We start from the raw sequence: 14,406 nt of genomic DNA on the forward strand, positions 1-14,406 counted from the left end.
TGGTAAGTGTTCTTAAGAGTCATTGCATGAGAAAACCAGGCAGAGGTGGGAAGAAGGGGGTCGGCCAAATCGGCTCATACTTTGTATATGTGATAAGTATGTGGAACTATGAACAGCCATATACTTAAAACCCTCCAGCTGTTTTTTGTTATGGAGTTCTGGGACCCCTCTCAGAGACCCTCAAAAATCCAACAATTCATGGCTGAAAATGACTGAAATTGCCATTTCTACCCTGATTATCCTGATAAAGATATGAACATAAGCTTTATATTTCCATAGAGCCTAGGTAGCATAGTTTTAAAGACCAAAAGGTGCACCGAGGGGTTATCTACACCACTGAAAGCAGAATGTCCCCCCCCTCTAAATTTCGGTCATTTTTAAGAAGCATTATCTCGTATTCGCAGTGGCTTTGGTGGATGGTTTTACTGTTGCTGGAGAAAGGAACATCTACTGATTCAAAAACAATTGTCGTCTAATTGGGCCACACATAATGTGTGCCGTGCCAGGAGGGTCTTTAGCAGAATTTGTCGTGTTTTGGCCTATGATAAACCATTTTCAGATCGCCATCACATGGCCATACCATGGCATTACATCACAAACAGATTTAATGCCAGATGTTTGCGATGTAATGGCATGGTATGGCCACTCGGTGACGATCTGAATAGTCTAGTTTCAAATGTATGACAACCAAGAGCATCAATGCATGCAGAGGTCTGCACTCTTTGAGTGCTTTTCTAGTTAATTAAAGCTTTCTTTAACAATTTGTCATACAGTGACACAAAAATTGACCATAAATTACCCTATAGTGAGATATTATTACCTGGTTTATTATACTCCAAAATCCGAAAAAATACCGGAAAGACCCTCCTGGCACGGCGCACATTATGTGTGGCCCAATTAGACGACCATTGTTTTTGAATCAGAAGATGTTCCTCTGTCCAGCAACAGTAAAACCATCCACCAAAGCCACTGCGAATGTGAGATAATGCCTCCTAAAAATGACCAATTTTAGAGGGATGAAAATTCTGCTTTCAGTGGTGCAGATAACCCCCTAGTGCACCTTTTGGTCTTTAAAACTATTCTACCTAAGCTCTATGGAAACATAAAGCTCGTGTTCATATCTTTATCAGGATAATCAGGGTAGAAATGGCAATTTCAGTCATTTTCATCCATGAATTGTTGGATTTTTGAGGGTCTCTGAGACGGGTCCCAGAACTCCATAACAAAAAAGAGCTGGAGGGTTTTAAGTATATGGCTGTTCATAGTTCCACATACTTATCACATATACAAAGTATGAGCCGATTTGGCCGACCCCCTTCTTCCCACCTCCTGCTTGTTCTGCCTGGTTTTCTCGTGCAATGACTCTTAACAGTCTTCTGTAATAAAATCCATGTTCTACACTGTTGGTGCTTCATTTTATGTTTTAGAGACCCCCCCCCCCCACACACACACACACTCACTCACTCACTCACTCACTCACTCACTCACTCACTCACACACACACACACACACACACACACACACACACACACACACACACACACACACACACACACACACACACACACACACACACACACATTCACACCATTTTTTGCATAGTTACTGAGACCGCAGTGCATCTCGGGGTATTGACTAGAGAAACCACTGTCGCAGGTTTCCATAAAATGTTAAGCAACCCTGATTAGCTGCAGACTAACAGGTCTCTCAGAGCCGAATGGCGCACTTCAGGTTCCCAGTGTTTTTTGAGGCCAGAGACCTGACCGACTCTGAGAAGCAGAAGATTCAGAAGTACTTTCTAATCAGGAGGAGGTCAGGAGGAGGTGAATGTGGGCCAGTGGAAAAAGTAGCCGACGACACCTACACGATATCATTTGTTGAGCAAGAAGGTGACTATACTGTATTTATACTGTATTTCCTTAAGAGTTTTTGCATATATTTTTATATACTGTATATATATATATATATATATATATATATATATATATATATTATATATACACCTCTGTCCAAAAGTATTAGAACGCATGCTTAAAGTTAAATATAAAATCATCTTTTGGAAATGTATCTTAATGCCTTAAATGAAATAATGAGTAACTATGCAACCTTTAAGGACATTCATTTTCTTTGTGAATGAATAATGTATTGTAAATAAATAAATGTTTTCCTTAAATACAGGGGGTCATAAGTATTGGAACGCCCATGTTAAATTCCCATAGAGGATTTTTATTTTTATTTTTAAAGGCCAGTTATTTCATGGATCCAGGACACTATGCACCCTGATAAAGTCCCCTTGGCCTTTGGAATTCAAATAACCCCATGTCAACACTATACACTTAACATACTAAGAGTTTGGTATGCTTTATGTCAGTTATTAGCTGTTAGCTAATTAGCTGGTTTGAATTGCATTGAGCTCAATGAGAATGAAACCAGCTAATTAGCTAACAGCTAATAACTGACATAAAGCATGCCAAACTCTTAGTATGTTAAGGGTATAGTGTTGATATGGGGTTATTTGAATTCCAAACTTCAAGCATGTGTTCTGATACTTTTGAACAGAGGTGTATATATATAATATATATATATACACACACATACATGCTGTATAGAGAAACATTTGTAAAAGAAAACAAAGATTTTAATATACAGGGCAAGATAATTTTGTCAACCCTGGTTGGCTCCTCTGTCAACAGTGAAAATACATAAAGTTACACAATATAACTACTGTCTGGTGTGATCTAATACAACAGATCAAGAAAGAGTTCTGGGCCCAAAACAGCATGTCATACCTCTGTCTTTGGACCAACAACTTGAAATAAAAACTAAACGAGAGACCACACATGTATCTCAAAATCAACAGGTGAGTAACATGCTCTATTACTGTCTTCGGACCTACTGTACCAACAATGCATATATTCATATATGCAGTTTGTTTAATTTAATGTTCTGAGGTTTTGCAAATGTGACAAACCCTATTTTCTTTCGCTCCCTATATACACTTACCTTACTTGATTAAATTAGAAAAAGTGGATTACTCAATTGAAATGACTATTTGAACACAACAAGGATATGTTTCGTTCAGAACTACAGTGTTTCATGTAATTTTAACGTAATATTACAGTATGGTTTGAAAATAATAATACAGTATAGTTAAATTGGGCAATTTACTTTACAGTGCCACTCACCTCTGACAAGACATTTATTATGAAGAACAGACAACAATACAGGGAGATGGGATAGTCACTAACACACAGAGTGGATGCTGGAATTTGGTTTAATTTTCTTTCTACCATTTTGACTTAGGGGTCAAAGTCTGCAGTCATCGGACTGTTCTTGTTATTGCAAACATGTTTTTCATAAAAGCAGGGATGGTGGCAATGAGATTACATCAAAATGCCAGCTATCAGTGTAACTTATCGGCCCTTGTGAAAACACATAAAAAAGTATTTTCTGGTGGCACCCTAGACTGTTGTCATGGCACTAACTTTGGGAAAACCTTCCCCAGTGGATGAAGACTGTTGGACACTGGATATGGCCTTTTTGTTTCCAATGCAGAGGCCCCTCATAATTTAGCAATATGACACGAGTTGGAGTGGGGATGGTAAAGGATATCATCAGCTGTAATTCGGCTGTAGGTACGAGGCCGAAAGCATTTCGTTTAGAGACACCAGAGTATGTTTACTTTAATTGTTTTAATTGAAAAAAAAAAAAACAGTTCCAGCTAGAGCTGACAAGTTGCCAGGCAATGAACATTCCACATTGTCGCGGAGTGCGGCTACTTGTAGACGTTGATTTGCACATTCCCTTGGATGGTGCAACTGCTGATGTCTGCAGTTCACAGTCGGTAAAGGTTGCAGGATTATGCACACTTGTTGTTCAGGGTGTTTTGGCTGTCTGATGGTTGTAGTCCCCTTAAATGGGACTCCATCACTTTCTGCTGTCCAGTGAGGGTCGCCGGTAATAATAATTGTATTTTATGACACCCAAGGTCACTCCACAAACAAAAAAGGTTGTTAAAGTTATAGTCATCTCATGGCAATACTGTATATATGAAAATAAAAGTCAGTCAGTCAGTCAGTCCATGTTATCTTGAAGAAATAGGTTTTAAGTCTGCTTTTAAAGTCATGTAGCTAAAAGCCCTCTCTCCCAGGGTGCTGAGGTTTACCTTAGGGACACGCAGTAGGCCTGCTGAAGAGGTTCTCAGTGAGCGGGCAGGAGTGTACTGTACGCTTCTAGGAGGTTAGTGAGGTAGGTGGGGGTGAGCAGTACTTTGAAAAGAATTATGTAGGCAACTTGAAGCCAGTGCAGTTGCATAGGATTTGGAGCATGTTATAATCCTCGCAGCAGAATTCTGGATGAGCCGGTGGAGTAGCTTATTAGGGATTCCAGACAAGATGTAATTACAGTAGTCAAGGCGAGATGCCACATATGTATTGATAAGCACTCTGCTGGGTGAGCGCTGGGGGAAGCCATGCAACATTTCTTGGATGGAAAAGGCACTTCTAGACATGTGTGCACTGAATGAGAGTATTGTCCAGTATGACACTGGCTCTTGACCTGGTTAGAGTAAGGGAGACAATAGCTCGCCAGAGAACTCTCATATCTAGAAAGCAGTTTTAAAATAAAGAGTTAACATTAGGCTAATTGCCTAGATAACAAAATAACTTTGCAAATAACATCAGGTTGAATTGGCGAGATCCACTTACCTGTGCCCACTCACTGTCAATATTTCCCTGGCAGTGAGTCCAGCATCTGGTAACTTCTGCACCGCCATCGCTTTTAGGCTGTGCTTAGTGTACAGTATCTCACCTTCGTCCCTGCCTGTTGGCACATTTTTGATAGTGTTTGTCCAAGTTGGTTTATACTAAGGGAGGGAGATTGTTGAACCAGATTGTTTTGTTTGGCTAGACGACCCACTTCGGTTCTCATAAATCAAATCAAATGTTAAAATGTCACTTTCTGCCATACATATTTCTTGGCCAAACTCAACTCCTCCCGAGGTGCGTATTGTGCCATCCTTACACAACAAAAAGGACACTTTTGAAAGTACTTTAGCAACACTATTTTAACCTTGGGGGCACCTTTGGCATTCTCAGAGTGCACAGAAACATAATGTTTTTTTTGTAGCTCAGTTGCAAATCTGTTCAGTGGAAACCTGTCTGTCAGGAATTATCTGTATGATGATGAAGTGACCTCTGACAAACAATATTCAAAACAATTTTCAAAAATATTTTGTGTTGTCCTACTTATTATTGCAAGTCACTCTATGGTGCTAAGATTCTATCTGCAACATGACTTAGAGATACCAACAGAATGTGAGGAAACAAACTTTTTGACGTAATGTCAAAAAAGATCTAACTTGAACGTTATCTTACCATATAGCATTTAGGCTACTAGCGTTCGCATACATGAAAGAGTGAACAAGAGAGAGTTCCAGGATTGGGCATGTCATTATTTGCGTTTCATATTTGTATGAGAAAGTTATAAGGAAATCATGAAAGCAACAAGGACAAGGAAGTGGTGGAGTTATGCTGTCTTGTGATTTAGTCAACAAGTTCAGATTTGTTATCAGCCTGCCCTGCACTCATTATGGCCTATAGTTTGGAGCTGGCCAAACAGTGCTGGCCTATTAGGCTACTTACTTTACCTTTGGAGAATCAAATCAGTGAGTCTTTAATGATTCACTCTCCTTAAGCTAAGCATAGTATGAACCACTTGATGCATCTTGCTATTTAATATACTCGCTAGGCTATATAGCTCGTTAATAACAAACAGAAATGTCAAGATAGCAACTACAAGTCATAGCATCCTTTAATGGCCAAAATATTATTGTCCATCAAATTCAATCAATGTGGTGCAGATGAGGTTATGGTCAGTGGATTAATTATTAAAAGCGAGCAGCAAGGACAGGCAAAATGGAAATTATGAGAACCATTTAGACTCGAATGTTTGTAACTGCCAGGGATGCCCCTGGTACGGTTCAATACTTCGTAATAATAATTCACAACCTGTTCCTATTCCATAGGATACTCCTGGCAGAGATGAGGAAAAAGAGCTACTCATGGACACTTACTTGACTCAGTACCTGCAGGACAATCCGAAAGCTCGGCGGGACCTGGATCAATGTCTCTCCTCTCTTTGCAGATCCTTCCGGATCCTTCCAGAGGAGGGAAAACTGGTGGTGAAGAGAGGAGCTGCCCAGTCTGGGCTGCCCCGGGCTAAATGGGAGATGCAGGTAGATGATGTGTGTTTTCAGCTGAAACAAAGGTACCGCTGCTACTTTGAGGTGCATCCAGAAAGGGTGAAGACCCTCCAGGAGAACCCTTTCATGCGCTCTGAAAACCTGTGCATCTATAAAGAACTCGGAGAGAACCTGGCAGTGGTAGTGGGAGAGCACGATGAGATAGAGAAAATGATCCAACGTTTAGACGCCCTTCAGGTAAAGCCACAGGTCCACATGGATTGTGGGATAACAATGGTGAAGTTCACCCTGGTGGCGGAAGAGTTTGTGAAGAAAATTAAGCTTTCATCTCCACAAATCAAGATCACCATGAAGGGAAGAGGTGTTCCAGTGTTTGAGGGGTCAGAGGCAGAGGTAGAGGCTGCACGTGCCACACTACAGGAGCTGGTCAAGAAGATCCAACAAAGGAGACTCCAGTTACCTGCCCCACTCCTCGCCTTCCTTGCATCTAGTGGAGCCATACAAACATACCAGACCCGGTTCAAGCAGAGCCTGAGAAGTCCAGTGATGCTTGAGGTGGGATCAGACCTGGTCCTGTCCAGCCTTACTACAGAGGCCCTTGAGGAGGCAGCAGCAACTCTGGAGAGAGACCTGACTGTGGAGACTGTGGTCTTGGAGCGAGTAGAAGCAGAGTCACCTGGAATGGTTACGCTGAAGGAAGTCTTAAGTCAAGCCATACAGCAAGCAAATCATGGAGTAATGAATGTACAGCTGAGCTATGGGCAACCATCCAAAGCAGACTACCGGATGCTGGTCCAGATTGTTGGAAACAGAAAAGAAGTGGATAGGCTGAAAGACATTCTGCTTGATTACAAGCTAAACCAAACTAGCATCCATCACTTTTTGAATCTCCCCAATGCTGTAGTGGCTGACCACCTGCACAGAGTACTGGAGCTTCTTGGAGTACAGCATAGTGATCTCGAATTGATCGCCACTAAATCGCCATCCCCTGGCTTGCATTTTGCTGGACCTCGTCAACTGGTGCAAGACTTTTGTGAAGCACTGACCTCAACATTACAGTCTTTGGTTTGTAAAGAGTACAGCGTGGAAGGACCTGGAGTTTTGCAGTACTTCAATGGGGAGGGGAAGAACAACATTGTTTTACTGGAGCTCTCTCATAAGGTCCTGATCTTGCTCTCTGATGAAGAGAAACAATCTGGAAAAGGTTCTCAACCCACAAGCCCCATTTCCATCTTAAACCTCACCATGATGGGTAAAACAGGATCCACTCCGGCTACAATTCCATCATTTCCCACAAAAGTGACACGGGGGTCATCTTCCACAGCAACAGGTGGATCATTGCCCACAGGAAGTCAGATAAAGCTAGACGTAGTGCTGGGGAATCTTGAAGATCAGCAAGTGAGCAATCAGTTTTTTTTTAAATCTATTTTTCTTGATTTTAGTTATTGTAGCTAATGATTTAATAGCTATCTTTAAATCACCATTTCTCTCTTCATAAATAGAGAATGCTATGACAAAACTGTATAATAGATTCTGGAATAGACAATGTATACAGTATGATTGTAATCAAAATGACCTTCATTATTTCAGGTTGATGTGTTGGTGGCCCCCATGGTGAAAGCAAATCTACTTAGCATGAAGATTGGACAAGCACTGGCAAAGACAGGAGGAGACCGCCTGAAACGCAACTTCTCCCAGTCTGTAAGATCCCAGAGGAATATAGAGCCAGGGGACATTTTGCAGGTGGATGGGACCTCCACTTTGGGATGCCAAAAGATCATATTTGTGGAATGTCTGCCTTGGGATGCAGCAAGTGGCGGCAGTGAAAAGGTACAGGAGAGGGATTTCTTTTAACGTTTCTTTATCTTCTTTATCTTTATCTTGAATTTCCCCTTGGGGATCAATACATTATCTATCTATCTATCTATCTATCTATCTTCATCTCTATTTCTGTCTATTATTTGCGGTGATGTAAGCAGTGTGTTTTTGACACAGTATTTACCCACTCCAGCTGTTGGTTTGAAAAGGAATGCTATGCTATGCAAGCTTGTTTTCTTATTTACTTGTTTACTCTTGTTGTATTCCTCTTGTTGTGTTTATTCCTCTTGTTACAGGCATTGCGCTGTGGGCTGAGGGAGGCCCTAAGTCTGTGTGAGCAGCGTGGCCTGAGCTCTGTGGCTTTTCCACTGATCGGGCCTGGAATTGTCCTGAAGACGCCTGTTAAAGAGGCCGTTTCCATCCTGACATCTGAGATCGGCTTGTTAGGACTGTCAGAGTACACTGGCCCACTTTCCAACATTCGTGTTGTCATCCATCCAGACTACCCAGATTCCAAAGAGGCAAGTCTTTACTGGAACAGGTCTAGCTGATCTTATCAGTAGGGTTTTCAGTAAATTGACTGATAACTGAAAATATGATAAGTATGAACATGCCAAAGCCAGTTTATCTTGTCATCAAGAGAATTGTGTGGTAGGAGCAGGCACTCTGACCTTCACTCAGTTTTGTATGTCTTTTTTAGAGTACTTGGCCAATCTTATACAGTACATAACATCAAAGAAGAAAAAAGGCCTCACTTTGCCTACAAATGTCATGTGTTTATTGCAACAAACAATGAACATGTTTGTATGCAAAGAACACATTACAACTAGAAATGCAATTCCCGAGGAATTACACGAGGGGATGCAATCTGCTGGGTAGACTTTTATTTTGACACACAGGAAACACTTCTATACTATGTGTAGTTCAGGGAGAGCCAGATTGTATGCATAAAGGCAAAGATTCTATAGTGGAGCTCTGTTCTAGAATCTTTGCTTAAAAGTGACAGTTTGATTCACAGGGCAGTGTTCTAACTAGACTGGGAACTGAGAGTTCTGGCTCATTATGACATCACATTCTCCATTAAAGTCTATGGGGGAAAAATACACTTTTAATTACAAATATCTCAAAAAGTATAAACTTCTCAAAAATGTCAAATAGATTGTCTAGTAGATATTTGGAAGATCTACGGAACGGTGTTTCAACCAAGTTTGTACGTTAAGCGGTTCGGGCTGAATAGCGCGCACAAAAAGGTAAAAAGAATAATAATAATAACTAGAAATGCAATTCCCGAGGAATTACACGAGGGGATGCAATCTGTTGGGTAGACTTTTATTTTGACACACAGGAAACACTTCAATAGGATGTGTAGTTCAGGGAGAGAGAGAGATGCTTAAAGCCAAACATTCTAAAGTGGAACTCTGTTCTAGAATCTTTCTGTTCTAGAATCTTTGATTAAAACTGACAGTTGGATTCACAGGGCAGTGTTCTAACTAGACTGGGAACTGAGAGTTCTGGCTCATTATGACATCACATTCTCCATTAAAGTCTATGGGGGAAAAATACACTTTTAATTACAAATATCTCAAAAAGTATAAACTTCTCAAAAATGCCAAATAGATTGTCTAGTAGATATTTGGAAGATCTACGGAACGGTGTTTCAACCAAGTTTGTACGTTAAGCGGTTCGGGCTGAATAGCGCGCACAAAAAGGTAAAAAGAATAATAATAATAACTAGAAATGCAATTCCAAGGAATTACCATTACTAACTTTATTAACAATGCTAACCAGGTTGATTAGCTAACTTAACCAATGATTTCTAGCAGTAATGTTACAAATGCTAACTATGCTAACAATGCTAAATTTGCTAATAATGCTAACCAGGTTGATTAGCTAACTTAGTTGATGATTTTTTGCAGTTATGCTAAAAATGCTACCTATGCTAACAATGCTAACTAGCTAACTTGCTAGTGAGGACTTTTATTTTGAAACATTTGTTGCTAGGGTATCCATGGTGGCCACTATCAAGAAACAAGAAGTTACTGCAGTATAATCATGTTGGTTGCTATGGAAACGGTAATAAACACTTAATTTTAATGGTTGCTATGTTGGTTGCTAGGTACATGGAGGTTTCATGTAGTTGACTGGAGGCATAGTGGATGATAACTGACAGTTGGAATGGTTGAAGAGTTCAATAGTTGAGTAGTTTCAATGGTTAAATGATTTAATAGTGTATTATTGCATTGAGGACTTTTATTTTGAAACAGTTGTGGACAGAGGAAACAGTTTAACAGGATATGTGTAGTCTTCTGAGAGACTGTATGCTTAAAGCCAGAGAAACTGACAGTCGGTGCCCAGGTGGCCGGCCACCTGGCGTAAGATTCTAATTGCTGCCGTGATGTCATAATGAGCAATGTTAAGTCTATGGGGGAAATTTTAATAGTTTTTAACTCATAGTTTAAAAAGTCTAAAAGTTACAAAGTTGAAAAATACAAAGCAGGCATGGCATAAGCAAGACCTACGCAACAACGTTTGAATGAAGTTTCTACGTTAAACGGTTGAAGCTGAATTGCGTGCGTTAGAAGAAGAATAATAACTAGAAATGCAATTCCAAGGAATTACCAGTGCATGAAAATGCAAAAATAGATAGATAATGTAGATATGGTTACTGAGGTGTAGCTAGGGTAAACATGGTGGTTGCATAGTTTACAGAGAGTTGATAGTGTGAAGGTAGACAGTTTAAAGATGAAACGTTCCAGTTCTAACTTAACAAATGATTTCTATTCATGTTAAAATGTTGATTAGCTAACTTAGCTAATGATTTCTAGCAGTTACGCTAAAAATGTTTATTATGCTAGCAATGCTAACTTTACTAAAAATGCTAACCAGGTTGATTAGCTAACTTAACCGATGATTTCTAGCAGTAATGCTAAAAATGCTAACTATGCTAACAATGCTAAATTTGCTAACAATGCTAACCAGGTTGATTAGCTTACTTAGTTTATGATTTTTTGCAGTTATGCTAAAAATGCTAACAATGCTAACTATGCTAACCATGCTAACTTGCTAGTGAGGACTTTTATTTTGAAACATTTGTTGCTAGGGTATCCATGGTGGCCACTATCAGGAAACAAGAAGTTACTGCAGTATAATCATGTTGGTTGCTACGGAAACGGTCATAAACACTTAATTTTAATGGTTGCTATGTTGGTTGCTAGGTACATGGAGGTTTCATGTAGTTGACTGGAGGCATAGTGGATGATAACTGACAGTTGGAATGGTTGAACAGTTCAATAGTTGAGTAGTTTCAGTGGTTAAATGATTTAATAGTGTATTATTGCAGTGAGGACCTTTATTTTGAAACAGTTGTGGACAGAGGAAGTAGTGAAACAGGATCTGTAGTCTTAATGATCTACATAAAGAATGATGGAGCGGCAACAATGGGATAGTCTAGCCCTTCTTCTATCTTTCTTTATGTAGATCATTGAGGATCGAGGAGTGAGGGAGGACATATAAACGCTGCTTGAGAGGGACCCACAGTAAATACTTTAAAAGTTGTATATAGTCTAATTAATGTTGATAGATAGAATGTTTAATGGATGTTGATAGGCAGATTGTTTAATAGATATTGATTGACAGTTTAATGGGTGGATGAGTGAATGGTCTGAAGAAGATGAATGGATAGAAGGTTGGATGGAATGTGCCTTATATTCTTGTTCTGATACAGCTCTCTGAGAGTAGTTGACACAGGTGTAATCAATTTAACTGGCTAGTCTTAAGAGACCCAGAGTGTACTCTTAAAGCCTGAGACAGAGTAAATAATTTAAAAGTTGAATGTAGATAGTCTAATTAATGTTGATAGACAGAGAGTTTAATGGATGTTGACAGATTGTTTAATAGATGTTGATAGACAGTTTAATGGGTGGATGAGTGAATGGTCTGAAGAAGATGAATGGATAGAAAGTTGGATGGAATGTGCCTTATATTCTTGTAGAATGGAGAGACACAGCTCTCTACTGAGAGTAGTGGATACAGATACAGGTGTAATCAATTTAACTGGCTAGTCTCAAGAGAGCCAGTCTGAGACAAAGTAGATAGTTTAAAAGTTGAATGTAGAGCGTCTAATTATAGTGCATGAAAATGCACTATACTGTTATTCCAAGTCTTCTTATTATTACAGTGCATGAAAATGCACTGTACTGTTCTTCCTAGGCTTCTTATTATTACAGTGCATGAAAATGCACTGTACTGTTCTTCCTAGGCTTCAACTTCAACTTCAACTTTTTATAGTGCATGAAAATGCACTATACTGTTCTTCCAAGTCTTCTTCCGCAACTTCTTATTATTACAGTGCATGAAAATGCACTGTACTGTTATTCCAAGTCTTCTTATTATTATTACAGTGCATGAAAATGCACTGTACTGTTCTTCCTAGGCTTCTTCAACTTTTTATTATTCTTCTTCTAACGCACGCAATTCAGCTTGAACCGTTTAACGTAGAAACTTCATTCAAACTTTGTTGCGTAGGTCTTGCTTATGCCATGTGTGCTTTGTATTTTTCAACTTTGTAACTTTTATACTTTTTAAACTATTAGTTAAAAACTATTACAATTCCCCCCATAGACTTAACATTGCTCATTATGACATCACGGCAGCAATTAGAATCTTACGCCAGGTGGCCGGCCACCTGGGCACCAACTGTCAGTTTCTCTGGCTTTAAGCATACAGTCTCTCAGAAGACTACATATCCTGTTAACTGTTTCCTCTGTCCACAACTGTTTCAAAATAAAAGTCCTCACTGCAATAATACACTATAAAATCATTTAACAATTGAAACTACTCAACTATTGAACTGTTCAACCATTCCAACTGTCAGTTATCATCCACTATGCCTCCAGTAAACTACATGAAACCTCCATGTACCTAGCAACCAACATAGCAACCATTAAAATTAAGTGTTTATGACCGTTTCCATAGCAACCAACATGATTATACTGCAGTAACTTCTTGTTTCCTGATGGTGGCCACCATGGATACCCTAGCAACAAATGTTTCAAAATAAAAGTCCTCACTAGCAAGTTAGCTAGTTAGCATGGTTAGCATAGTTAGCATTTTTAGCATAACTGCAAAAAATCATCAACTAAGTTAGCTAATCAACCTGGTTAGCATTGTTAGCAAATTTAGCATTGTTAGCATAGTTAGCATTTTTAGCATTACTGCTAGAAATCATCGGTTAAGTTAGCAAATCAACCTGGTTAGCATTGTTAGTAAAGTTAGCATTGCTAGCATAATTAGCATTTTTAACGTAACTGCTAGAAATCATTAGCTAAGTTAGCTAATCAACATTTTAACATGAATAGAAATCAATAGTTAAGTTAGAACTGGAATGTTTCATCTTTAAACTGTCTACCTTCACACTATCAACTCTCTGTAAACTATGCAACCACCATGTTTACCCTAGCTACACCTTAGTAACCATATCTACATTATCTATCTATTTTTGCATTTTCATGCACTGGTAATTCCTTGGAATTGCATTTCTAGTTATTATTAAACTTCTTCTTCTAACGCAGCCAATTCAGCTTCAACCGTTTAACGTAGAAACTTCATTCAAACGTTGTTGCGTAGGTCTTGCTTATGCCATGCCTGCTTTATATTTTTCAACTTTGTAACTTTTATACTTTTTAAACTATTAGTTAAAAACTATTACAATTTCCCCCATAGACTTAACATTGCTCATTATGACATCACCGCAGCAATTAGAATCTTAGGCCAGGTGGCCGGCCACCTGGGCACCAACTGTCAGTTTCTCTGGCTTTAAGCATACAGTCTCTCAGAAGACTACATATCCTGTTAACTGTTTCCTCTGTCCACAACTGTTTCAAAATAAAAGTCCTCACTGCAATAATACACTATTAAATCATTTAACCATTGAAACTACTCAACTATTGAACTGTTCAACCATTCCAACTGTCAGTTATCATCCACTATACCTCCAGTCAACTACATGAAACCTCCATGTACCTAGCAACCAACATAGCAACCATTAAAATTAAGCGTTTATGACCGTTTCCATAGCAACCAACATGATTATACTGCAGTAACTTCTTGTTTCCTGATAGTGGCCACCATGGATACCCTAGCAACAAATGTTTCAAAATGAAAGTCCTCACTAGCAAGTTAGCTAATTAGCATGGTTAGCATAGTTAGCATTGTTAGCATAGTTAGCATTTTTAGCATAACTGCAAAAAATCATCAAATAAGTTAGCTAATCAACCTGGTTAGCATTGTTAGCAAATTTAGCATTGTTAGCATAGTTAGCATTTTTAGCATTGCTGCTAGAAATCATTGGTTAAGTTAGCTAATCAACCTGGTTAGCATTGTTAGTA

General features: G+C 39.2%; 1 protein-coding gene across 1 annotated transcript in view; it reads left to right on the top strand.

Annotated features, from left to right (window-relative positions):
- The first annotated feature begins 1,687 nt into the window (after positions 1-1,687).
- Positions 1,688-14,406, top strand: part of LOC134060133 (protein mono-ADP-ribosyltransferase PARP14-like) — a 52,176-nt gene continuing 39,457 nt past the window's right edge. The window contains exons 1-5 of the mRNA XM_062516746.1: positions 1,688-1,889; positions 2,751-2,860; positions 6,026-7,600; positions 7,793-8,032; positions 8,317-8,541. Of these exons, the coding sequence (XP_062372730.1) occupies positions 1,718-1,889; positions 2,751-2,860; positions 6,026-7,600; positions 7,793-8,032; positions 8,317-8,541 (2,322 nt within the window). The 5' untranslated portion in view covers positions 1,688-1,717. The remainder of the gene's footprint in view (positions 1,890-2,750; positions 2,861-6,025; positions 7,601-7,792; positions 8,033-8,316; positions 8,542-14,406) is intronic.

Source organism: Sardina pilchardus, chromosome 16, assembly GCF_963854185.1.
Source record: "Sardina pilchardus chromosome 16, fSarPil1.1, whole genome shotgun sequence".
Lineage (NCBI taxonomy): Eukaryota > Metazoa > Chordata > Actinopteri > Clupeiformes > Clupeidae > Sardina > Sardina pilchardus.